Genomic DNA, 27,836 nt, shown 5'->3' with positions numbered 1-27,836 from the left:
GCAGACACGCTGGCATATTTCAAAAGAAAAGACTTTATTACATTCTTAAAACCACATATAATGTATCCCATTGGACAATATATATATTGAGTTGTGCGACTCAAGTTACTCTTAGACTAGTAACATACCTCTTGTATATTTTGTCATGGGAGGAGGAGGGGAGGGGGGGGGGGCAAGTGTCGTTTCTTTTTTTGGAATTGTTCTATTCTTTCGATTAAAAAAAAGTAAATCACTTACTTTACCAAACAAAACAGCGGAAACAAAAAAAAGAAAAACAAAAAGCGGATAAAAGACAGACGGATAAAAGACAGACGCTATAAACGAAAATCACAGCAAAAAATAATCACCACCCCCCCCCAAAAAAAATGAAATTCATCATTGATTCCATTAAATTGATTTTTTTTTCCTCTCTCTCGCATATTCCTACGTCTTGTAAAGATCATGTTACAACATTAGATGGAAAGGGGGAGGAGGGTTGTTTTTGTTTTTTGACACTTTGTGAGTAACATTCACAAAAATAGAACGAACGTCCACAGTGACCATGGTTATGGGTCTCGTCTTAGGTGCAAAGGGCGTGAGCACAAGGCTAGAAGTGGACACTAGTGCTGGGGGGTGAGGGGTAACTGCAGAGAACACAGCTAGATCCCTGAGTAGCGCTGAGGAAGGGACAACCCTGAAGAACCTGATACTGAGATATCGCCATCTCCACCCGAACATCATGTGGATAAAATATATATATATATATATATATATAAATAAAATCCACCAATGAAAGTCTGTTGGGTCGTATTGACGTCCGATGGCTAACTCAGGGCGGCAGCTGGTGTCTCTGTCAGGCCGTAGACCGTTGCCTCGCGAGATAGATCCAAGAAAAAATAAGTGCTTGGTGTTTGGACAGGTATGGGGGGGGCAAAAATGTACAAAAATAATAGTCGCCCTGACCGGGGCAGAGCCAACGACACATAGAACAGAACCGCGGCCAAACCTGTAACCACGGAGACCTTTTCGACTGAAGAGATCCGACGACACATACCCACTTGCTGGTTTGAAGAAACATATGCGTGGGGGAGAGAATACCCCTACCCCGCCTCCGTTCCCTCCCCCGCATAATCCCCGAAAAAGAGAGTCTGAATTCATAATTCATCTTTTCTGCGTCCTCTCCGTTCGCGGGGGTTGGGGCTCCGGGAAACCACAAGAGTCACTGCAAGCGAACGCAAACATGACGAAACAGTGTCCGTCCGTCCTTGCACCCCCCCCGCGTATCGACAGTACGTGGGGGGCATCTGGGGGCTGGGGGTGGGGAGGGGGGGCTGTTGCCGTGGAAACCTGAGAGTGCGGTGAAACGGAGTCCCAACGTCTTTCCGAATCCAGCCGCCGCTCTTTCTTGTCCCGTCCTCTCCTCGTACTGCACACACGCACACACACACACTCTCGCTCTCACGATATAACCAATATACTTATCTATGTACAATATTATTTAAAATATTTTGCTTATAAATTGTGTACATTAAATTAAAGATAATCTCATCTTTTTTCCTGTCTCTAAGTGGCATGTACAAGGGGGGGGCTGAGGTTTCTCATTGCATTACACGAGCCGACGAAGGGCAGCACCGAACACCATCTTAAAAAGTGTGCGCGTGTGTGCGTGTGCGTGACACCGCGGGGGTCAATGAAAACGGCTGTTTTGTTTCCGTTTCACGGGATGAAGAAAACTACTCTATGTCTTGGTCCCGTTGAGATGGTCGGTATGACGACGCCGAACGGACGTGCTGGCTGAGAGGTGAGTAGAGGTGGAACCCGTCCCCGTGTCGTGCCGACAGTATTTGCCGAACTCTGCCCCCCCGCTCCCGAAGCAGCCAGAGTTTGTGGCTTCCTGGCTTGTGCACTGGTGCTTAAAACATTTGAGGTACATTCATGACTGACTGGTTGGTTGATCCGGTGGATCAGATATCACAACAACAAACACTAAAAAGCATTTGGGCTTGGAGCTTAACTCAGGCTGAGTGGGCTTGGTGTTATCATAATGCCCCCGTCGGCTTATGACGATGATGCTGCTACAATTTGTCGAGGGCCGCGAGCAGGCGCGCACGCGGCCTGTAGTGTAAAAAGGTGCTTCGCCCGCTGGGAAGGTGGAGGACTGGCTTGGGCTCATGGGACACTGAGTGTTTCAACTCCTGGATTGTCGATTATCTGCTGGTTGTTGAGCTTGGACGTCTATATCCTTCTCATCCCTCCTCCAGCTTCACACACACACACACTCTCTCTGGCTTGCTCCGTCTCTCGCTCTCTCCATTTCCCTGTCCAGTCTAGCTGCGGGTGGAGTCGGGGAGGGACATCTCGCTCGCGAACACTTCCCGGTACAGTGGGGGGAAGCTGTAGGCCGTCTCGGGGTGGACCAAGCGGAAAAACTCCAGTTTATCGACGTGGAGGTTGCAGATGGACTTCATGACGGGCAGCTTGGACAGCATCTGCGAGGAGAGAGGGGAAGGAAAGAAACCCGTGAAAAACCAAGCTAAACGCACACCTCATTCTGCACACGGCTGCCCGGTGTTGACGACTCGTCCCGCACCTTGTCTAGCTTCCCATCCACAGCGCCGCTCATGTGCAGACTGTGCTGAAGAGCCAGGTAGACCTTCTCCTGGAGCTTCTGGACCTTGGGGCCCTCCGTCAGCCACGGCCGATCTGCAGGAAATGCCACGTTGAGTGTCAGATAAGCACTTTAATCCCTTTTCCCTCCACTTTAACATTGTGTAACAAGAGGAGTGGAAGGTGTAATGATACTCGACAGTGTTTGGCCCATTATATCATTAGTGGGCGGGCTCCCCGCTAATCCTTAATGCCCGCCAACAAATAGGCCTAGAACGAATTTTGGCAGCCGACCCACTAGATCCTTCAGCGAGGTTCCCAATTTCCACTGCCCGCGCCCAGTGTTCTCCCGCTGTCAAAATTCATTTGCTTTGCGATTTTTCCATTATTTTCTTGTGCTGTGCATCTGTCGTTATAACAACCTGTTGCACGGAGCTGGCCAGCTGATGCCCTATTTGATCAATAGCAGAAAACCACTTTGTCATAGTCGATACATTAGATTGGTGCCTGTATTTCATTTTATTCACAGGTGCAGTGTGATCGGCTGGGTGGCTGGTTTGTTTGTTTTTGGGACCTTGGTCTTAATTGGGAAATTAGCATTTTTACGTTAAAGAAGCCTTAAAAATGCATTTTCTTCTGGCTAATTATTTTTTGTCAAATTAAAAAGTAATTGAAATTCAGGAATCAGTAATCGCATATAAATGAGTAACCTGCAACTCAGAATTTTCAGGCAAAGGAGCCCAGACCCCCCTCTACCACTACCGTTGGTTGCTTACATGCTTCAATTCTAGAATTTTCTTGTTTTCTTTGTGTATAAATAATAACGCCAGAAACAGACAGAAAAGCTCACCTGGCGATAGCAGGACGGCAGCGCTGAACAGAGCCATTTCTTCATCGGAGAGCTGTAGCCGGCACAGGCATTTCCCCAGGTCGAACACCGCGCTGACCAGGTCGTCACAGCCTGGAATGGACACAAAACGTTGTTAGACCCCGATTTCTCAACCGTCACATGGAGCCGAACTGCGCTTGAGTCCCACACTCACCGAGTGCTTTGAAGAACTGCGCGGGGGCGAACTTGCCGTCGAAGAACAGGGTGCTGTTGTTGACGTTGAAGGCTCGGCACATGCGTATGAGCAGCACCTCCAAGCAGCCTGCAGGTGTAACCACAGATAGAGGCAAAGAGGATGGAGACAGAGTGGGAGAGAGAACCAAAGTAAGCAAGTTTCAGAATTAAAGATACACAACATTAAAACCACCTAATGTGTAGGTCCCCCTCGTGTAACCAAAACAGCTTGGACCCATTGAGGCGTGGACTCCACAAGACCCATCCTTTAAGTCCTGTAAATTGTGAAGTGGGGCCCGTGAATCTGGCTTGTTGTTCCAGCACATCCCACCGATGCTCAATCGGATAGAGATCTGGGAAATTTGGAGGCCAAGTCAACACCTTGAACTCTTTGTCATGTTCCTCAAATCGTTCCTGAACATTTTTTGCAGTGTGGCAGGGCAGATTATCCTGCTGAAAGAAGCCACTGCCATCAGGGAATACCGTTGCCATGAAGGGGTAACTTGGTCTGCACCAATGTTAAGGGGGGTGGTACGTGTCAAAGTAACATCCACATGAATGCCAGGACCCAACGTTTCCCAACAGGACATTTCCCAGATCCTTACACTGCCTTCGCTGGCTTTTCTTCTTCCCATAGTGCATCCTGGTGCCATCTCTTCATCAGGTCAACGACGCACACACACACGGCCATCCAAATTATGTAAAAGAAAATGTGATTCATCAGACCAGGCCACCTTCTTCCATTGCTCCATGGTCCAGTTCTGACACTCACGTTCCCATTGTAGGCACTTTCAGTGGTGGACAGGGTTCAGTATGGGCATTTGACTGGTCTGCAGCTCCAATTTTTCCTGCTTCCAACACATCAACTTCAAGAGCTGACTGTTCACTTGCTGCCTAATATATCCCATCCCTTGACAGGTGCCATGTTGTGGCTAATCAGTGTGTGTGTGTGTGTGTGTGTGTGTGTGTGTGTGTGTGTGTGTGTGTGTGTGTGTGTGTGTGAGTGTGTGTGTGTGGTGGGCGGTTGGATGACGAGTGTGTCGTTTTGCTGCTCACCCGCTTTGAGTAGGATGATCTGATCGTTCTGGCACAGGTCCATGAAGCCGGCGATTCGCTTGGCGAACTCCACTACGTATTGGATGGCGTTGGTGATGTGGTGGGCACACTGCTGCCACATCCACTCAGCCGGCTTGAAAATAAAAATAAAAAAAAAAACAACAACATTATTCATTATTTCAAATCCATTCATACCATTCTGTCTTGCGTCGATGACAGTTCCTGGTTCTAAACTTTGAGTACAACATTACAACATAAATTTTTTTTCGCTTCAATAAATACAAGCAATAATTGTAATTGTAATCATTTAATAATACAATTTTAATCAGTTGAGATAAATAATAATTGAAAGTCATTCACTGATAATCTGCGAATGATCATGATTTTTCAGTCTAAATTCATGACCCAAAATTAAAATGGAGAATATTTACTTATTTCTTATTAAACACTTTACTTTCTATTTAATTGTCTCATCATTTAAAGCCCTTCAGTTTTCTCTAATTAAAAAAAAACTATTTTCAGGCAACACCGACTTTATGACTTTTTTAAGACACATTAAAAAATAATGTTTAATTTTCTCTTTTTTTGAATTAACTTACTGATTATATATAAATGTAAAAGATGAAGGGATTTTTTTTTTTTAAACTAGACAATTCTAACAGATCTTGCATGTGTAAGCACCTTGTTCTGAAAGCTGCGTGTTTCCTCGGGTGAGTATTGTGCCCAGGTGAAGCGTTTCATGTCATCTGCGCTGTATTGACACGTCTCCAGGTGAGACTTCAAGATGCTCTGGGTGATGCGCTCTGGAGCCAGGAAACAAAGTCCACACATCAAGAGATGCTACCACTTCACATATTGATATTCTATCGGGAAAACAAAACTAAACATACTAGTTGGAAAATCATTTCAAATCAATATTCTGTCTCAATGTATTCATTTATGTGGTAAGTAGCCATGTAATAAGCGGCATAATGTGCAGTCAGTGGTTCATTATCACCAATAACCCCTTGATCACTCAGTTGGGGGTTGTTGTACAATAATGACCGGCTGGCTGCACATTATCCCTTACTTATCTGATTAAAAGTGGTTTTGACACCACACTTTGCCCTCTCTCCAGCCACTCACCAAGGTCCATCATCGAGCAGTCATCGGGCAGATGATCCAGCAGCGAGTGCATGTGCACCAGCTGGATGCCGCTGCCGCCGTCTGCCCCATCCAGCATGGTCTGCTGAGGCGAGCTCTGGTTGGACAGGGGGGAGGACGAGGACGACGAGGAGCTGGAGGTGTTGCCGGCGCTGGCCCCGCCCCCCAGCAGGTCCAGGCTGCAGTACTCGCTGGTGTCCTCGGGGGTGAGCGGCAGGTCGAACAGGTCGGGCAGAACTGCAATGTCGTCCAGGTCGCTAATCGTGGAGCTGGAGGCGGCGCTGCTGTAGGAGCGGCTCAGACCGCCCTCGCCGTCCTCGCCCCGCACGCTGTCCTCCCGCGACAGCGACAGGCCCGTGGAGCCCTCGCTGCCGGAGCCCGTGCTCTCCTGGGACTTCTGGTGCTTCTGCACCTCGGCATACAGGCTGTCGCGCTGCTTCTTCGACATGCGGCCGAACTTGACGGCTGAATGAGAGAGAGGGCATTCCGCTATTCGTTAAAGCAAGACACACGGTGACAAGTTACAGAAGCGCTAATTATTAAGAGTGTTTTCACATATAGCCCTCTAAAAACCCACTTAAAGTGGACAAAAGAGTGGACAGTGCACAATCCACTTCCCATTCACACTAAAGACCACAACTTTGATTTGTGGGTAATCTCTTCTGGAGCAAGATGGCTGCCTTTGCATTGTGTGCTTTCCTCTGCTTTTTTAAAGGTCAAATTATTTTAGTATTTTGTATAATTATTATTATTATCATCATCATCATCATGATCATCTTCATCATTCTTAGTTTATGATGTCATTTCATATTATTGTGACCTGCTGTGATGTCAGCAATGAATGGCAAGCCTCAGGGGCAAAAGAAGTAGTGGGTGAAAATCCAGTTAAAATGGCTCAAATGATGCCATGTGTGAAAACACCCTTACATAACAACGTTTCGAACAGCCACCTTTAGGTTGGGTAAACAGTCCGTAAGAAGTGAATTCCTCACCATCTCGGCTCATGCCCAGCGCCAAACATTTCTGCAGGCGGCAGTGCTGGCAGCGGTTGCGGTTGGTCCGGTCAATCAGGCAGTTCCTCTGGCGGGAACACGAGTACATGGCATTGTTCTGCTGGCTGCGACGGAAGAAACCCTGGAGATAGACACACATCTACATGAGGTGTGTACGTTTAAGAAACAAAGCCTGTGCTGATGGGTTTTTTTTTGTGACTCCCAGTGTCCTTACCTTGCAGCCCTCGCAGGTGATGACTCCATAGTGGATTCCCGAGGACTTGTCCCCGCAGATCTTACAGGGGATGACCTCGATTTGAGCTGCAAGAAACCACAAAGTCCAAAGCGTCCACGTAAACTTTTGAATATGTCGGCTATCATTAGGTTCACTCAAAAACAACTCCACTGAGGAGAATCGCTTCAAAAGATTAAAAAAAAAAAAAAAAAAAAAAAAAAAGGAAAGAGAATGTCTGAAAAATGTTATTGCATAACGTAGTGCAAATATTCAAAGGCGCTAGCACTGGAGCCTGTTTGTTTGGCCTACGCTCCCCAGCGAGAGAGAGAGGAGAAACTCTATAGCAGGTCTCCAGCGGGACCATGTGGGAATAGTTAAAGCGAGACTGGAGAAAGTTAAGACGGAGCATTGTGCGAGGCTCATCTGCTATTTGGGTATAACGTTTGAAAAATTGATCGATACGGTTACTTCACACAAGTGCAACAGATAGACAACACAGGGTTTGCAACGTCCACGAACAAAAGCCATGCTTTGTTCTTTCGGTAAAAAAAAAAAAACCCCAAAAAAAAACCAACCGAACAACAATGTATTCTTTCACGAGCTGTTGCTCAGATTCATTTCCCGCTGTTTAAATGGTGGTCGTTTGTGGCTAAATTGCATTTGGCTGATGAGAGGATATCATTAACGGTGGAAAAGGCAAAGGAGGTATCGGAATGGAAAACTATTCAGGAGCGTGCGTTACCGTCGCTCCTCTGCACTGGAAAACCGCTCCCATTTTTATTTTTCCCTATAAAAGAAAAGCAGTCTCATGTCTCTCTTTTTCTAAAAACGGTTGACTAAAATACACAGACTGACTGGGGCAGCTGCAGGCATGCAATGGAAAAAATCCTCCCCGCTCCCTCCTGCCCTCCCTCCCTCCATCCCTCCCTCCCTCCCTCCCTCGTCTTTCCTCACCCCTCCCTCATTTGATGATTATATAACTCTTGTCTGCGAGAATTACACACACACACACACACACACACACACACACACGCGCGCACACACACACACGCCACGCAAAGTCCCGCCCCTCCCCTGGACTCCCATTGGCCAGCGGTGGTGGGAGCCAGTCCCCGATTGGCCGGCTCTTCAGCGCGGTAGCCTGCCGGCCCATGTGGCCGTTGTCCCACTGACACACTTTCCCATTGCAGGGGGGATGGGTAAGGGAGGGAGGTGGGCGCGGGCACGCAGTGCTTCCACAAGTCTCGCCGCATGGCTTCTTTTTTTTTTTTTTTTTTTTTTTTTTTTTTTTAAAAGGTGGAAGGGCAGCGCTCTCCATCACTTCCCCATGAACACCCCCCACCGCTTCCCCCGAGGCTCTTAAATTTGCCAACAATTTTTTTTTTTTTGCGTAACAAACAGAGCCCGGGCAGCGATTACGCAAGTGTCAATGTATCCGTCACAGATATTTGTTTCCTATTAAAATGTCAGAATTTTGACTTTATTCCATGCAGAGACTTTAATACGTAATGTCATACATCCAGAGTATATAAACTAGGTCAGTATTCATGGGAAGCCTAATAAACTGAAACTATCGTAACCGCTTATATTTTTCAGGTTTATTTTCCATTGTCCTGCCATATTTTTATTGTATACAGTTAACTAGGAGTTATTATATATTTCACCTTTTTCCCCATATATATTGCCAATTTTTCATATATTTATTCTATTGTTGGTTATTACTGCCTGTTGTTTTGATGTGAGTTACTGGGACATTACAATGTCCCCCGGGGATGAACAAAGTATCAATCTAAATGACCATTCTGTACCTGGCGTGAGAGTGCATACCAGCCATGCATACTTTGAACTTGCAAGATGTTTCACTCTCCCCACCACCGTCCCATTTGACATTCAGCTTCTGTTTATACCGTTTCTATTCTTGGCCTGTGGCAAGAGCCAAAATTTAAGCAGCGTCCCCCCCAATCTATCTCTCTCTCTCAAATGGAAAAAGCATTATCTTAATTTCATTTTCACTTATTTCTGTAATTCACTCATTTTCATTGGTTCTTGTTAAAGACTCATGTTGACGCACGCACGCACACGCACACACACACACACACACACACACACACACACACACACACACACACACACACACACACACACACACACACACACACACACACACACACACACACACACCTCTCAGTGAACCTCACAGATGATGTCATTGATAATACTTTATCTGGATAATAATAGTTCTAATAATCTGATGTGAATCAGTCACATAACCAAATGAGAATTGCTTAGTGAAATTTGCCCCCCCCCCCAAAAGAAACCCAACTTGGATTTTAAAGCCTGCAATTCAAATAATAATACATTCTGCGACACACCCAGCTCCTTTGAAGGATTGAAATCCCAGCAGATGGGGACAGCACAATGGCCTAAATGTGTGGGTTTTTCTTTTTTTCTCCCAAATCAGGAAACTAAATGTGTAACCTTGTTATCTTCTCCCGTTTAGTGAAAAAGGGCGTAAAAATAAACTGCTCCACTTTATGGCCGCGATGGACCCCTTCCTTGTCTTGTTATCAAACACGGAACAAGTGGGTGCGTCGGCGACAATAAGACGAATGAACCGCTTTTCATCCTCAACAGACACAGTAACAACCCGCCCCACCCCCCACCGCCGGAGCCAAAATACTCACTTTCGCATTACATAACGACTAGTTTACTTGTGACAAAAAGCCTAAATGTATATTCACACGCGTCCGCTCATGTTTTTAAAAACACACAGAGGCCGTTGACGTTAATGATGATCATTAATGATCTCTCTTCCTTTTAATTTATGGAGGTCAACGGGTGAAAAATTAAATATTAATTGGAACATTTAATCACCGCCGTTCCCCGAAGAGGAAGTAAAGTGAACAATGAAGTAAACAGAGGAAGGGAGCCAAATATGTGATTATGGCCGTCGGTGTTTATCTTCCGAGAGTAGGCCGCGGGTAATGAACAGCCATAACAGACGCGCCGGCTCAAATAACGTCAGCGCGCACGCAGGGCCGTTGCCAACACGTCCCAGCGAGTGGCCGAGAGAAGCCGGTGTGAGCGGGTTCCATGGCCGCCCCAATGAGCTCAGGCCTCCCTTGGTTTGTTTAAATTCGGATATCCTGCCAGAAAAAGGGAACCTCCCTCGACCAGAGGCCCCCCTCCCTGCGGTCCCCCTTCCTTTTAGTGCCAAGATTCTTCCCTTTCCCCTGCAAAGGAAAACCCCTTTTGCTGTCCTGCACTGCGAAAAGGACAGACTGGACTGCGAGGCCTCTGACCCATCTTTTTTGTAATACAGTACATATGGTCATAAGCATTGGGTTTCCACTCTGGTGCACACAACGCATGCACAGATTTTACTTCATAGACTACATATGAATGCAAATTTGCAGCACAATTTCCTATTCTAACAGAGCGTTAATACAGAGGTTTATTATTAATGGCATTTTTCCTATTTCTTTAGTTAATTTTTAGGTTTATTGCATATGGCCATTTTGCTCTATTGTTATTCTTATACCACCGATATTATAGTCTATTGCTATTTTTTTACGTGAACTGATGTAAGGCCGCAATTTCCCTCCGGCGATGAATTAATTATCCATCTTAACGTTTTACATGATTAAGCAGTTCATACCTATAAACTCTCATGTACAGGGACCGGCCCCTCTGAAATGAATACATTTCGAACAATATGACACAATAAAAAAAAAAGAGAGCATGTCGGGCTGCCGGCGCTATTTCAGAACAGTCGTAATTGGGCGCTGCCACTCTGCCCAAGTTCAAGATCAAGTCGGTGCCGCGTCGAAGGCGTCGCGGCCGCAGGGGGCGCTGCGCTGCGCCGCCCTTCCCTCGAGCTCCCGCCCCTCCCACCGCTGAGCGCCGTGAAATAACGCCCGCTGACATAACTGGGTCAGTGTAACAGCCAAGTCCCTCCTCCCTCCGCACACTCACGCAGGCGGCCATGCTGGCACCGCCATCACAACAACATCCCCGAAATCTGGAGGTTAATTTCTCACACTCACACACACACACACACACCCCCACACACACCCACAGACCAAGAACTTGTCACCCCACAGACTAACCCCTAACATGATCAGAATCAGAAAAATATGCGTCCATAAGTCTAACTGGGAAAATAACCAATTCACAGACCAACACATCCATATATGCACATGTTATGTGTAATAGAATCCAAATATTGGATGGGGTTAAAGTTATCCCCTTCAGCAGCTGATAATATCTGGATTACATAATTACGGTTCTGTCATAAGAGTCACTCCACTCAGCCCCCGCCCCCTCCTCCCGGTAATTGCATAACACAACACGGATCACCGTGCACAGTTTACAGATGGGAGTCCCGGGTGGGATTATGTGACCGTTATTTAACTCTGAACATGGAAACAAAACGCGCGTGTTAAATTATGCATCGTGGTGCATTTTTAAATTTGTTTTTTTTTTTTCCCAAAAGTGAACCTGATTTACGAGGAAAATAAAGAGTATGTGCAATCGCCTCTGGTTAATGAATGGCTATCTTTGTTAAAAAAAAAAAAATTGCAAACGTGCGATACACGCGCGCGCACACACACACACACACACACACACACACACACGCACGCACGCGCAACTTTCACGCTGTCCGTGCAGTCGTGACGGGCGCACGGGGAAAAGAAGAACTCGCGGTAACCGCGACCGTAGGGTGCGCATGTGGCAACGTGATCCACGACAAAACACAAAAAAAAACAAAAGAAGAAGAAAACAACACACACCGCCGTTCACCGAGTTGAGCTTGAATCCCACACGACGAAAGACAAGCCGCTCACCTCTCATTTTTCTGCTGTTATTTTTCTCCTGACAGGATCCCCGTCGACTCGACTACATGGGGCTGGCGTCCAAAGAGCGAGAATGGGAATACAAATAAACAAACAACAACACCACCACCACGCTGGAGCCACGAACGGACCGGCCGGCTGAGGCGAAAAGACGAGCAAAGGAAGCCGGCGCCGCTCGCATGCTAGGCTTTTCTCGTAGTTGTTCCTTGGGGAGGAGGAGGAGGGTGGTGGTGGTGGTGGCGGCGGCGGCGGCGGCGGCGGGGGGGTTTAACTTTCGACAGAATCCTCCCACGTCGGTTCTGGCTTTGGCTGTGACTGCTACTCCGCTGTGACTGGTCCACCCTGCTAACCCACTTCCAGGAGCGTGGACTCTCACATGATCCCGCCCGCGAGCGCCCCGCGGGAGCGCGCGCGAAGGAGGCGAGGAAGTTGCGATCGCTTTTTTTTTTGGGGTTTTTTGTTTTTTTGGTCGTTGACGCGACCGCGTCTGCGGATCGTAACTCGCGGTTTTATTTGAACCCCCCCCCCCCCTCACACACACACACACACACACACTGGTCGCGAAGTGAGGTACAGGGTTGTTGTTGTTGTTGTTGTTGTTTTTTTAAATCATTTATCTGGACTTGTGTCCAAATAGGTTTCAAGTTTTTTTTTTTTTTTTTTACAGCAATATATTTTTTGAATGCTTTTCCAAATTGCTTTTTTTTTAATGCTGATCCATATCTTAACACCATGTTTTACTACCAACCATTACCTTACTAGTTATATTATAATTATTATGTCAAATCAATTTTGTGCCGTCATCGTCTCTTTATCCCCCCCCCCCCCCCCCCCCCCAAATTTCCAATTCCAATTTTATGATTTTTAACGCAGATCCACATTTTTACACATTATTATACATACAACTATTTATTTACTAATTAGAATAATAATAATTTTCAAATTTCATTTTTTAATGGTCGACATTTTACCCAATTTACATACATTTTTGAAATTGTAATACATTTTAGATATATCAAATTTTTTCATGGCCCCATTGCTTTGAGTGAGTCTTTTGAAGAGTGGGCGTTTACACATTAATGATCAACACCAGTAAAACTTCACACAAGATTAGTTGAAGATTAAAAATAAAAATGAAGAAAAACACCAAAATCCACACTAAAATTCCCTTTAAACTTATGCATTATGCATTTTATGCATTGTATATTTTGCAGTTATGCCGAATGCATCATAATGCGCAAGAATTATGAAATATGCATGATATTCTAAAATATGAGCAATATTGTACATATTGAAATACGACTAGCAGGGGGTGAAATGCAGAATCTTGATTATGTTTACTTCACCCTATACATAGACTGTGATGCAGAAATATTGTGCGTGCATGAAAAAGGGAAAATCCTCCAGGCAAAGTTAGAACTGGCTTCAATCTACTGCTGATTTGTGGATAAAGTACTAAAATCTGATTGTACTGTGAAGGGGGGAGGGAGGGGTCTTATTCAAACTGGGTTAGTGGAGCAACATGGCAGAACTGTACCAAGGTTCTGCAGTTTTCTTTCTCTCTCTCCCTCGCTCTCTCTCTCTCTCTCTCTCACCCCCTCTTTCTTATTTTTTTATTCTTTATTTTTTTGTGTGTACTATTGGAATCCCAGTAAAGTACTACACAAGTTAAAGAAACTCAGACTCTCTCTCTTGATCCCCCCCGCCCCCTCTCCCTCACTCTTTCCCATTTTTCCTTACTGCATTCTTCTTTTTCCCCATCTTTTTCTTTTCTCTTCTCTCTCCTCTCCCGCCTTCACATTTGCAGCTCTCTATTTTTGAATAAAATGATAAATTCTCACCATTGAGCTTTACATTACAGGTTATCCCCCGTTGATTTTTACTCTCCTCTCCTCTATGCTGTTGTTCTTGCCTCTCCCTCCCCCCCTTCCACGTCTCCTCTAAAGCCCCTCTGTTCTGCGTCTCCCTTGACAACGGCAGTGACCCCCTGACCCCAGCTCTCTCTCTTACGTAACCACCAAGGGGGGTGGGGGGTGGGGGGGGGGGGGCGAGTGGGAGGAAGAGGAGGAGGAGGGAGGGAGAAGGCAGACATTTTCTAGCCCGACATCCCTCAGTTTTGCTTTCCCCGTCACGTCAACTTATTTTCCCTCCAAAACGCATGAGCTGTTGCTTTAAGTGACATCATATTGAGAAAGTGACATCATTTAAGCCCTCAGAGGCGCTCAATTCAAAAGCTGGTAAATTATGACATATTTATGACAGATAATTTGATGTTTTATAACGTTTGATCGGTTAGTGGGGTCCGTCAAGCGTAACATATCACTGATAATAAATAGAGAAAACAGTTTTTAAATATATTCTTTGTGATATTTATGAAAAGAAAAAAAAAAAAGTACTGTTATTTACTGTTATTTGTTTCCTAATGAATTTAACCCTGCGTATATTTTTTGTGTGACAACCATTTTAGGATGAATTGTTCCACCCCATCAGATTCCCTCAATCACAAGTAAGGGATATGTAATGGTTGATATAATTAAGGCTTTTGTGCCTGAGGTGGGAAAATATGTTTTCTGTGAAGTTTAACACCTATATTATACGATGAAACGTCCAAAGTTATTGATACTTTGTTATTTAAAATTCTGAAAAGAGACCGAAAGAGGCCGAATGGCCCCGTCTCATGGAATGACTCAATAATAATAATAATAATAATTGATCCACCTCACTACATCACAGGGAGGCAATCTTCGCGATAGTGATTGCATGTAATAACTCAATGTGTTTCTCTTGGAGCGTCTCACATCATTGTGTACAGGCAGGCATGGCATAAAAGGCATCCTTCGGGGCTGGATCTGACATCTTCTCCAAAGCAACCAAACACGAGCAGAAACAAAAAAGAAACAAAAAAAAACAAAAAAAGCGAACAAACCCTAAAGCAGCTGTTGAATACAAAATAGTAGGCTGTTTTTTTTTGGAAGAGAATTGGTCCCTGCTTTTGGGTTTGACTGTCAGGCATGCAAGGGCTGTGGGCTGGACGACGGGGTGGGGGGTGCGCTCTGGGGGTCGGGTGAGCTCTTGTTGCCGTGCGACGGGGCTCTCGTCGGAAAGGAGCCTCGCAAAGGTTCCTCCTGATCTACATCAAAGGCCCACGGCCACCGGTATATCCTTGTGACTCACCGCGGTCGTGAATTCGAAGGCCTCCTTCACATCAAAGAGCCTTTGTAGAGATCTGGGACTTAGTGTAACTGATTGGCTTCACATGCTTCCAGCCGGGGGCCCCAGCGCGGCCCCCATGGCCAATCGCTCTCCCGGCCCCGCGCTGGTGTCAACACCCTGCATCACAGTGCGGCGTTTCGAGGGGGGCCTACGCGTCCGCGCCCTTCGTCACGGGGCTCTGCAATCGCAGCGCTTCAGTCTTGACTTTTGCACAGATTGACACAGATTTGTAAAAATCAACGTGAGTAAACACAGCCCTCCGCCAGCAAAACAAACAAACAAGCAAACAAAAAAACAAACGAGCATGTGCGTCAGCCAGGCCTGCAAGGGTGATTTTTCGCCGGGAATACATCCAGTTTCTACCCTCCACCCCCTTCCCTGCTCTAATCCCCCTCTCTCTCTCTCTCTCTCTCTCTCTTTCCCTCCCGCTCTCTCCCTCACTCCGTTAATCTCCCCGTGTTCCCTTCTCTCCGGAGCCTTTAATCCCTCGCTCCCTCGCTCGCCCCCTCCCTCTCTCCATGAATCTGTAATCTGGACCTGTGATCTCGGCTGCGTCACTGGGCCAGGGTTTTACCTACAGCATGAAATAGACGTATTTTTCTCCTCCCCTCCCCTCACTCTCTCTCGCCCTACATCTCTCCCCCCTGCCTCCTTTTCTCCGGTGCCAGGGTCTCGTCTCCCTCTCTTCGTCGCTTTTCTTTCGCGACAACCTTCTCGGCCTTTTTTCCTCTTTCTCCTTTTCTCTCTTATCTGATCTGGTAAATGATCCTATACCACCGCTGCTCGGGACAGGTCTCGGCTCTGTGCCACATCTAACCTGGCACCACTGAAATATGATTAAGGAAATAAGATCGGGCCATGAATGAAGACTAACCGAAGACTCTCTGTCTTTCCCTCTCACACTCTCAATTACTCAATTTCATCTCTCTCCCTCAAACATAGCTCAATGTACAGACCTGTCTTGACACACACAATAGCCATCATCCCTTTCTGTCGCTTCTCTCCTCCTTTCACATGCCTCCTCTTTTGTTCGCTCCTCAAAAAAGGGACCCACACCCACGCGGCTGAATGGAGGGAGTGCTGGGAGCTGATGGATTGATAATAATACACCATACACCTCAAATTCAACAGACGTGGCTATCATCACAACGCAGAATGCGGTGCTTGTTGGTAGTCAGGTGGCGGTAATCACCCCAAATAACAGAGTTTGATGGCGAATGGATGTTTTCTCTATATTATGAATATGTTTTGGCTCCTTCGCCGATCCCAGTTATTAGCCATGTGGACTTTGCAAAGCTGGAACATCGGAACAAAGACGAGTGCATGCCGTGCGGGGATGGTGTTTGGGAGGGGTTTCCATGGCGTTTGTGTGTTTATCTGCTGTGCGAATCAATCCATAGGAGTCGTCTCAGCTTGACCCAGTTCCACCTGAGGGGTATACTGTGTGTACCAATTAATAATAAGATCGTATTTCCGTTGGTGGGGAAAGGCGGAATTGTCTTCTTATCCTTACGACTGTCTTAACTGTCGGCCTCGCCTCATCCCAGCCCCGTGACCCACATCCATCCATTTATCCATCCAGCCCTGGGGCATCGCAGGACACCAAATAGGCCTACACGCCTTATCTCACAACTCCTTTATCCTATCACCACCACCACCCTCCCCCCACTTCTGGACCCACCACTCCTTTCTCCTTTCATTTTTGTCCAGAACTCATTTGTCCTACCCCCCAACACACACACACAGGCACGCGTACGCACGCATGCACGCACGCAAGCACACACACACACACACACCAGACCACTCCATCGTCTCCATGCTGTCACAGTCCCCAAATTGTTTAATCAGGAAGGAATGACGGGAAATCAAAATCCGACACAAGACATGTGATGGGTGTAATGCTTTTACTACAGTTGGAACTGCAGTAGCAAATTCTGGGGGCGGGGGGGGGGTCACACGTACTGGGGAAATTGCACTTTTATAACCTCATACGAACGTCGGCAACAGAAGCAGCTTGGTTTACAGTGTGAAATACGGTCATTAAGTTTTACAACCCGTGTCTTGATGCAGGTTTTTTTTGAGTCTCTGTTTCTACATCAGCCCGCTAAACGCACACCTTATGTGTAAACATCGCTCAGTTGAGGTCTCTAGCGCTGCGATGTCATTTATTTTGTTGAAATATGGGCAATCTGTTATTTTAACGATCAAACAAACAGGTCCATTGCATCACAGCCAGTAGGATGTGGGACACTTAGTGGCGGGCTGTGGTATTACACCTCCTCCCCCCCTTATGACTTATGTAATACTTGGAATTTGTCCTTTGTCATCCATTTTTCATGATTTGGAGTTCACACGGTTTAGACTGCAGAGCCACACGAACGGTCCACAGCTTTTCCTGTGTTTACTGGGTACAAACATTGCAGGGGGATGTGGGGGTGGATGGGGGGGGGGGGTAATCATACCAATTTTGTCAACCTTTAAAACTTGCTGAAAATAAATTGCAAAGACACACACACACACACATGAAAACACAGGCACACTGAAGAAGACAGAGTCCCTCATACAAAGACATGCAAACAATGTGTCAATGAGTGGGTGCTGCACACACGCACACACACACACACACACACACACACACACACACACACACACACACACACACACACACACACACACACAGGTGCCATTGATCACATACATTATGTAACACTTGAGCATTATGTAATTTTTCATCAACATCAAAACTTGGCCCAAACCATTGCAAACATGCATGATTCATAGACGAACATGGCGCGAGAACCCCGCCTGGCATTTGCGAAAGTGTTTACTTGAGTTATCTCCGTCTCTCTCCGTGTGATGCACCCGGTAGAAACGCTGATGGCCGTTTCGAAAGGGGGCACGACGGCCGTCACCCCTGACACAGACCGGAGCAGACTCTCACCCTATTTCCTTCTCTCTCTCTCTCCCTTTTTTTTCGAAGAGCTCATAACAAAGAAAGCAGATGAATCGTGAACGAAAAGTCTGCATTGCGTCACAGCAGGGAGTGGAGGGAAGAGGTGGTGGAGGAGGAGGAGGAGGAGGAGGAGGAGGAGAAGGAGGAGGAGGAGCAGGCCACAGCAAGGGGAGAGGGAGGAGTGTCTTCACTGACCTAGATACAGTGGTGGAAAGACCCCCCCCCCACCCCCCCACCCACACCGACCCCACCCCACACCATCACCATGCCCCCCCCTGGCTGCTGATGTGTAAAGGGCACTTTCAAACACCGGCAGACAGGCTGGAATGAACGCAGGCAGGCATGGAGGCATGGGGGAGGCAGAGCGTGAGCGAGCCAGAGAGAGACAGGCGGGGGCCTGAAAAGGGAGGCCCGCGAGTCAGGAGGAATGAATGAGACCAAGGTCGGAGCAGACAGACGGATGCCGAGCGACATGCGTTCAGACGGACCTGTAGACTTGTAGAAGACCTGTAGAAGGATAAACAGAAGTTTCAAGGGAGTTATAAGGGGTCCGTGGTCCATGGTTTCCTTCCAGGGCTTTTTGGCGGATGAGAACATCGCTTGCAATGAAATCCGACTTAAAAGGATTGTATAGTATCATACCAATACCTGGGATGAGATGAATCTAGCCCCTGTCCTTTTTGGGGAGGATTGGCCCGGGAGAAGCCATCATTGTTTGAGGTTTCGTGATAAGAGGAGGGAGAGGATTTATATTGAATTTGGCTTCAACGCCGGCAGCTGGATTCGACGGTAGATTCCGTCACAGGCCAGTAAACCCACCAGCTCATACCACTCGCTATTGCAAGTTATCCAGCCGAGGTACTATAGGTCAAAGGATCGACTACTCCACCGTATTTGACATCAAGAGGCATAAATAGATAGGGACCAGTCTTGTTTTAATGCCTTGCTCGGCAGCCTTCAAAAAGCCTGGAATCAGCGAACACTCGTCCGTGTCGCTGGAAACCAAAAAACAGGCCCACAGCTAATCATTTGGACGACACAATTCAAAAAAAAAAAAAGTAAGTAAAGCATATGATTCCTTAATTATTTTTTGCTAACTGTAGACGATACCTCCCCCTTTTGTTTTGATCACTTTATCCTCCGTTCAGTCTGTGGCTCCGGGGCAGTTTGCTGGGTGTTCTTAGATCATTGACGACAGATTTCCATCAGCATGGACCTCGACCATTTCACTCTGGGGCTGTTCTGTCACCTTCCTTTGTCTGAAAAGACACCCTGCCCCCTCCGCGGACCCTGAGCTCCAACGCTGGAACCCACTTTATTGTGGACCGGCGCACTGATAACCCTGGTGACCCCTGGAGCTCTACTCCCCCCGCCGGACTTTGCCTCGGATCTTGATCGACTTTATTGAGTTGACGTTGCTTCTCGAGTCGACACGAACGAGCGGCGAAATTCCGAGACATTGCTGGACGAGGCGCGTTTTTGTTTCGGTTCCCGCCGAATGTTTTTAATTTATTTGTATGTCTTCGAGAAGTGGTGAAGGACCGATCGGGGCGGGAGCGGGCGGCGGCTCGCCCGGCCAGCCGGTTCAGCAGAAGAGGATCAGCAATCAGCGCTGCGGCCAGGAATCGGGGCCTTGTTGGCGGAACCGAACGGAACGAAATAAGAGGCGGCGACGGGGTCGGTCGGGAGACACGGCTCATACAAGCTGTCTTCTTCCCCTGTTTTCGCCTCTCTCTCTCTCTCTCTCTCTCTCTCTCTCTCTCTCTCTCTCCCCCCCACCACCGCCCTCTCACCCCGTCCTCTCATTTGCCTCCCGCTCACGGCCTCACCTTGAGCATCCGTGATGTAAGACTCGTGAACGACTCGTTTGCCGTGAACCAAATCCTTCAAATGACTCAAGAATCTGGAGTCACTCCTGCAAGAGTCCTGCATCCAACCCTTCCTTTCCCGACACGCGGCCGAGCACACGGGCTCTCACACAGGAGAACCTCAATTCGTGAACAAAAAAGCCCCTTCAACAAAGCAAGCTCCTTGAGTTTTCGTTTCAGCGAGTGGGCGAGCGAGTGGAGATCACCGAGGACTAAACTAATGAGGGAAAAAAAAGCTATATGGCATAATTCATGTTGAATGTGGCCGACTTCCACTTTGCAAACTCGCACTCACTCAACACTTTATTGAAGTGTCCCATTGGGGGGAATCGCGTTGCACTCGTTTTGTTTCGGCTGTCATTTTTCCAACACTGCAAATCTACGATCTGATCAAACATTCCACGGACCACAATATGTATTAACATAACAAAGCGGTATTGTTGTGTCCAGTAGTCTCAGTATGATGTGTTTGAATATTTTATATGTTCTCAAAGTTAGCTATTATATGATGTATATATATCAAATATAATATTGCAAGTAAATATATTGGATATTTGCTATACAATTTTATATTTGGTTGATGAACTTATCCTGTGCATAGATTCACATTTTGTACAGTCTATATATTTAGCATAGTTGGCTATTTTTGTTTTTTATTTTGCTATTTTTGTATATGTGGTGTCAAAGTCAAAGTCAAAGTGTTTTATTAGTCAAATGTACAGTACAACACAAGGTCATTTGGTACAATGAAATTCTTAAGGCGTGACAGGCAACAACTACGTAGTGGGCATAAAAAGATAAAATAACAAGGCAAAGATAAGGAGGAAATAAAAATTGTAAATAAAATAAGAGTCGAATATAAAAAAAGTAAGAGTGGAGTTACAAATCAGGGCAAGAGGTCGCAGTGTATTTACATCAAAATTAAAATAAGAAAATAATCATAAAATGGAAACTAAAAATTGGACATTGGACATTGTAGCAGTATCAATAATAATAAACGCAAAACTCCGAGTAGAAGGCAGAGCTATTGCCGGTGCGACCTTACGAAGGCACACCTGGAAGTGAGAACTACAGGGGCTGTGGTTGAAGCAGCCACACCTCTCTTGGGTCTGGGTAATTTGGCCCGGAATCAGGGTGGCTGTTCGCCTGTTGCTTGTCAGAGCAATCAACGAGCAACAGGTAAATCCCCCATCGCCACACACACACAGTGAGAGCACACTGTCATGACATGCTTGTTGCTTGTCATATTATGCCACTCTCTACAATAGACTGGTGTGTTGGCAACATCTCTGCCTGTGTCTCTGTGTCAGAGGGCCCCGAAAACCCCACTCGCGTGGCGTGCGGCGTGTGGCGTGTGGCAGGCGGAACTGCCACAGTATACTTCTGTATTTCTGTATATTTTTATATATTATGTGCTATTTTTGAATGTTTGCATAGTTCCTTGTGTTTGAAAATGTAGATGGCCAAATAAACAGATTCTGACGTAAAGATAGATTCATCAAAGTACACTTGATTAACATCTGACTGATTTTAATATTTATTTATCAAAATGTGTCCTCAAGTGAATACATCATACACCGGTTGCCTTCCTCTCCGCTCCTGTTGCAACTCTGGTCCCGCCTCTTGCAAATCAGCTGGATATAACAAACAGTGGTTCTCCGGATGTGCATGAACAAAAGTCAACACCCGGGGGTTTACGCTTCAAAACCACACACAGGCAATCTTAATCCATGTGGCAACGACTAAAGCCTCAAGCCAAAAGTGAGCAAAAAACAAACAGGAATCAACAAACTCAGACGACAAGAGTTGGTCTGTGTTGGTTAAAAACAAGTATAAAATAACATGTTGAAAGGGAAGAAATAGACGCGGGGCATCACACAAACACACACACATTGTGCCGCCGCAGACTCGCTTTGGCCTAATTAGTCCGACGCTATGCCGATGGTGTTGATTTTGAGGAAGCGGGCTGGCTTCTGCCAAAGCAAGAGCAAAGTTATCAAAAAATAAAAAATAAAAAAATGAATTTTAAGGGTGGAAAAAATTGTTTCAAATGTCAACCCCAACTTTTTCTTTTTTTCTTTTCCACTTTTTTGATAAAAAAATAAAATGGGAGAGGGATTAAACCAAATTAATGCTGCCTAGTTTGCAGAGCTGGTTCTGTTGAATTCAAAGGCAGCACACACTTCCACGCCGTTATGGGCCGGCCTGTTTAAACCATCGCTTCTGTTCCGCCTGCTTCGCTGCCTGCTTCGCTGCCTGCTTTGCTGTGCTCCCTCCTCCGCTGCATCCACCTGTTGTGCCCTACTTCTCTTTGCAATGGGGGGGTGGGGGGCGATTTGAGCTCCCCACTCCGCTCGACTCGCGCAGTAGAGCCCCAGACGGTGGCCTCAAACGAAGCACAATAAAGATCTTTTTAAAAGTAAATCTACGAGTTGTCCGTGAGCGATAAAATGTGACATCTGTGGCTGTGCTGATTCCCCTTTGTGCAGTCACCGAAAAAGGTCAGGAGTAGATGGAGACGAGGTGATATATTATGGTGGTGATGGGTCACAAACAGAGGGGGCGTTTTTTTAGATGTAGGTGACATGACGTGTCCTCTTCCTTTCCGCTCTCCACCAGACTGTATTATTATTATTTTGTAATTTCCTCTCCCGTCTAGTACTTGACTCCCCCTTGAACCCCCCGACCCCCCTCCTGCCTTCACCTTGATTGTGTTCTGACCCTGTTTTTTTGTTTTTTCTCCCCCGAACACGACGCAGTGGAAATTGTCACTCGATAATGAGTCCCATTTGTTTTATTTCAAAAGCTGGGCTAAAGAGAAGGAAATAACAACACCAACCAAGATGACCCCCCTCCCCCAAAGCCCCGCACAACTTGCACAATAGTTTCACATGAAAACCCCCTTCGATGCAGCGTCGAAAACCACGCACACACTGGTTTGTATTTCGCAGCGCTTCACCCGATGAGGCGGAAGTTTTCAAACTGGAAATCATGGTTACAGCACGTTGTCAGGCCGAACTACGTGATGCACCGCAGTCAACTCGGGGTTTCATTTTGAAGTTTCAGATGCTGTTTCACACCACAATTGATTGTCCTTTGAAACGGAGGAGGTCATATTACAAGAAATTGAATAATTCAGAAGGAGAGATCCTACTGCGATACACTTTAAGTCATTTCACTGCTCATACAAGTGCAGGGAAATTGTCTTATCAGTAAGTATGGACTTTTTACACTTATCGGATATTTTTGGGGGGTCTGCTGTTTATAGCTTTCTCGCTCTCGACTCGTTGCAGGTCAGCATGTCCAACAACGACACTTGCAAGTTAGAGATCCTCCAAGGCGTCGCCTACGCCCCGCTGTTTCTCCTCGGCCTCCTGCTCAACATCGCCATCCTACGGGCCATGGCGGTGAACCGGTGCTCGTGGACGGACACGCACGTCTACATGCTCAACCTGGCGGTGGCCGACGTCTCCCTCGTCCTCTTCCTGCCCTTCCGCGTGCTCGACGCCTTCCTCTGCCTGAGCAAAACCCCCCTCTGCACCTTCCTCATCTCCGTCCACTACGTCAACATGTACACCAGCATCCTGACCAGCGCCGCCATCAGCGTCCACCGCTGCCTGGCCGTCAGCTTCCCCATGCGGGTCAGGTCGTGGCGTTGGAAGAAGGGCGCGGCCGCGGGCGTGTGCCTGTTCATCTGGACGCTGGTGGCGGGGCTGTGCGTCGTCTACAGCAGGTCCAACCGCCCCGAGAAGCTGTGGACGTGCTACGAGAGGCGCAAGGACGACGCACTCCCGCCGGACTTCCTCGCCGTGCTGGTGGTTTTCGGCTTCGTCGTCCCGCTGCTGATCGTCGCGTTCTGCTCCGGCCGGACGGTGTACGTCCTGTGGAAGGAAAAGGACGCCTCGGCGGAGAGGAGAACGATCATCGGCATCGTATCGGCGAACACGATCGTGTTTGTCTTCTGCTACACGCCCGTCCACGTCTGCTTCCTCATCAACTACTTGGTCGAGCCGCCCGCGGACTGGAGGTCGGCGTCCATCAGCGCGCCCAGGTATTTTATGGTGGCCGAGTGGATTGCTACGACAAACTGCTGCTTGGATTCTATCAGCTTTTACTTCATGTTGACATCCTTTTCCTTCTCAAACCGACAAAAGTGAATGAAATGTATTTTGCGTTACTATGAACCCATTTGTTTAAAGTCAGACGTTTATGCCAGACCAAAGCCATATGCCATAAGCGATATTAAATGATCATTCAATGAAAACATCTTGCATATGGCCTGTGCTCCGGAAGTCCAGCAAATGTTGCAAAACACAGATTAAATAACATTGCATGGCACTGCAATATAAAATTGATAATCGTACATATGTCATCTGAACCGAATCTCCAGGTATTAGTTTGAGCTAATGGGGTAAGCATTTCACTTGTGTGTGTCTTTGATTATGTGCATGTGTGTGTGCTGTGATATTAATAGCCGATACCTCAACCATCCGACCTTTGGTTGACCTTCCGGCTCTTCATGTGAGGTTCAAAAGCTGCATATCAAAGTAAAGAGCTGTGGACAGACAACATTTTATGTGAGTTGTTTTTTTTGGGGGGGCCTGGGGCAGCAGGAGTCGGACAATTATGGCTGAGCAACCCCATGGATTCATGTCTAGAAAGTGAGATTTGTCTGCGGCCAGATCAGATCAAATCACATCACAGGCTTCAGATAGACGAGCGCCCACGTCGAGCGCCCTCTGGTGGTTAGGAATGAAAATATGCCAAACGCCACATGAGCAAAGGTCCCAAACCTACAACGTGTAAAGGTGGTGAATTCAAATAAAGGTTACAGCCAATGCAGCAAATATCACAGACAAGACGGCATCAACAGTCGATAATATAATGCCATTTAATAGCAGTACCCCAAGGATTGATGGTTATTATAACAGCGGTGTCTAAGCAACTGCAAAAAAGTTCAACAGGCATCAGTCAGGTGAAAATTTTGGGCTCAGTTCTGGTGGAAATCATCACACCCGCCACTCTTCTCTAAATAACAGCTTAATCTCAACAGTTCAGCCCGAGTCAAGCCACAATACTGTACACACGGTCTTATTCACAGCATCGTCATCATCATCATCATCAAGTAAAATAAAATAAAAAAAATAAAAAACAGAAAACCCACTTGTCAAACTAAAAAAGTCCCCCTGATGAATACCTCTCCCTTCAGATTGATTATTTACAGTATTTACATTAAGTACACTACACTTCCTTCTGAAAACACAATCAAAATAATCATTTGTGCTTTTTTCCCCTCCCCCTTATTAATTAACCTCATAATGATTATGGACAGAATCAATCGATACATTCACCCATACTCAAGAACCCACCCCACCCCCCGTATGGCAGTTTTTTTGGCAATGACAACAAAAAGGAAAGAGGAAACAATCAAAAGACTTCAGAATAAGACACGATTTCGAATGGTGGTATATTCCATTACAATACATTTCATTTCGGTGATGCACAATTTGAAGATCTGCTATTAAACCTCTTTCAAACGTCATAAACCCTGGAAAAAGACACACCAGCTAGTCTTAGTGATGTCAGTTAATAATACAATACATGATCATACATGTGGTGAGAAAAGGGCGGTCTTCATTCGTATATAGATATATATTTACAGTACAAAGAGGCTCTGCGTCCACAAGGTAGTTAAAAAGAAACAGATCTTCAAACTGTGTCGGTTGCATTCACATGAACGGAGCTTGAACCTTCTTAAATGTTCTGTCAAGGTTAAGGCCGAAAACGGACATTCAGCACGAATGAAATGGAAATGGAAGTCTTACTGTACTACAAAGCTTGGTAGACTGCTCATTCAAATGTTTTTTTTAATGGCACAAAACAATTAAATTAATATAAAACAAAAATAAATATATTTTTCTGTTTTGTTTTTATTTTTAAATTGTATATATTTTTTACTGCAATGTCCAGGCAACAGCATGTTATTCCCCACTTGGGTTTGGCACATAGAGATGGAAATAAAAGCAAGGCATTGGTGATGTTGAAAATGTTTCAATCTGGGAACAGATTGACGTTAACCACGTAATTCCACAAGGACGCAGGTCGTCACTTTTAATAATCATAAACAGACAATAGTGCCCGGGGAGGGGGGAGGGGATAAAAGGTGGCAAAAAGTCATCATTTGTCAAATTAAAGCAGAGGTGGAAAGTCTGGGTTCAGAAAGTAAAATTCCACTCCGGGACTTTCAATCGACCGTGTGTAGTGGCTAATTCAGGCTCAACCCCGACTCCAACTGAGTGGAATCAGCTGGATCAGCGCAGTGCTGGAGCAAAAACACGGCGGGACTTTCGCTTCTTGAACATGGATTTTTCCACCCCGGGTAAAATGTTAACTTTACTTTGTACAGGTAAACAATATGCCCAGGTCGGCAGAGAGCGGGCATCTTTTTATTTTTATTTTACAGGCGAATGGTATTATGAGCCTCATCGGGGGCAGTCAATTATGAATAATTTCCATATATGTCTTTCTTCAAATCCCTTATTATAAGTTATTTTTTACTTTTTCTTCATTTGAATCTTATGTTCCTTAATTTTTCTGCTTAAGATGCCGCGATATTATACAATATTAATGTGTGTCTGTGTGTGTGTGCGTGTGTATAATTGCATGTGTGGACAAACCATGTAAATACTGCATAATACTTCCATAAACTCCCACACTCTCCTGACAACCCCCCCCCCCACCGTGGACCGTCTCCGATACATCTATACCATTAGTTCCCAAACATTTTTAGTAGTGTACCCCCTCTAAGATCTTTTTTTCAGATTAGTTCACCAGCATTGGGAGAAAAAAGAATACCCCCAACAGTACATGTAGGTACCCTATTTGAGAAACACTAATCTATACATCTATGTATCCATCCGTCCATCCATCCATCCATCCATCCATCCATCCATCCATCTGCATCTGGTTCCGTTGTTCGCTGGATGTTTTGGTGCAGTCTCCCTCGTGTATCGTTTTTTGGAGTTATTGATCGTTAAAGAGTCCGTGGAAGTGGAACCGATGGAAAGATGAGGCGGCAGCAGGGATAGTGCTGACGTTTCTGTACGACGCTCGCGCTCTCTTTTCTCTCTCTCTCTCTCTCTCTCAGCAAAGGTGAGTTATGGCCACGGGGGGAGGGAGACGACGCGGAATCCATGCCCGCTGTCACCCGAGAGAATGTGGATCAGCGTCCTTCGAAGTGTGTGTGTGTGTGAGTGTCCGAACCCATGAAGAAACTAGAGCTGAGAAAGACAGTTCACTTACAGACATTAAAACACGCACGCACGCACACACACACACACACACACACACACACAAACACACACACACACACACACACACCGCCCTACCGCAAGACATTAGAAATCCCCTCATGTCCACAGTCAAGAAAATACTTAAGTCAGTGTGTTTTGGCCTTGTTTGGCTGATAAGTCACTCAGAGTTCAATGGGGGGACTTAATTCGGGAGAATTTCCATTTACAGTCCCACAGGTTTGTGAAGGGGAGAAAACAACCCCCCAGAGCATCAGCCAGACAAAGATTATCTTTGTCCCGTCTTGTGGAAAGAGAAGGCAGTCACTACTGTATGTCTTTGTCTTCATCCCCCATCCTGTCTTTAATCTGCCGTTCAAGCTACTTTCTCCCTTTCTTTCGTTCCCTTCCTTTCCATGCTCTCATTGCCCTCCTTCCTCTCCTCGTCTCTGGCTGTAGGGGGAGGGAGAGGCGACTCTCTGCATTGCAGACACAGCAACAGCCTCAGCCTCCGTGACCAATTAGTGCGAGGCAGTATTTATGAGTGGTAGACTTAGCGGCCAATCATAAAAGAGAGAGCCC

The 27,836-nt window shown here is 46.3% G+C and overlaps 2 protein-coding genes across 2 annotated transcripts; one reads left to right on the top strand and one right to left on the bottom strand.

The window, feature by feature from the left end:
* Positions 1-12: 12 nt before the first annotated feature.
* Positions 13-12,293, bottom strand: LOC307238025 (nuclear receptor ROR-beta-like). Its single transcript, XM_080010868.1, has 10 exons — positions 11,923-12,293; positions 7,076-7,161; positions 6,841-6,982; positions 5,831-6,313; positions 5,387-5,508; positions 4,706-4,838; positions 3,630-3,737; positions 3,437-3,547; positions 2,570-2,682; positions 13-2,468 (listed from the first exon to the last, which is right to left on the bottom strand). The coding sequence occupies exons 1-10, from the start codon at positions 11,927-11,929 to the stop codon at positions 2,307-2,309; spliced, it is 1,467 nt and encodes a 488-aa protein (XP_079866994.1). The 5' UTR covers positions 11,930-12,293; the 3' UTR covers positions 13-2,306.
* Positions 12,294-23,264: 10,971 nt separating this feature from the next.
* Positions 23,265-27,771, top strand: LOC307238334 (G-protein coupled receptor 55; the record flags this gene model as incomplete). Its single annotated transcript, XM_080011266.1, has 2 exons — positions 23,265-24,016; positions 27,714-27,771. The coding sequence occupies 2 exons, from the start codon at positions 23,265-23,267 to the stop codon at positions 27,769-27,771; spliced, it is 810 nt and encodes a 269-aa protein (XP_079867392.1).
* Between the last annotated feature and the right edge of the window lie 65 nt (positions 27,772-27,836).

This window comes from Zeus faber (assembly GCF_960531495.2).
Source record: "Zeus faber genome assembly, chromosome: 12".
Classification (NCBI taxonomy): Eukaryota; Metazoa; Chordata; class Actinopteri; order Zeiformes; family Zeidae; genus Zeus; species Zeus faber.
This window is presented reverse-complemented; position numbering and strand designations above follow the sequence as displayed.

Coding starts and splice junctions, on each gene's coding strand:
- LOC307238025 (XM_080010868.1), bottom strand. Junction 6,314..6,840: donor GCTGGGCATGAGCCGAGATG/GTGAGGAATTCA, acceptor TCTCTCATTCAG/CCGTCAAGTTCGGCCGCATG. Junction 2,469..2,569: donor TGGATGGGAAGCTAGACAAG/GTGCGGGACGAG, acceptor CTCTCCTCGCAG/ATGCTGTCCAAGCTGCCCGT.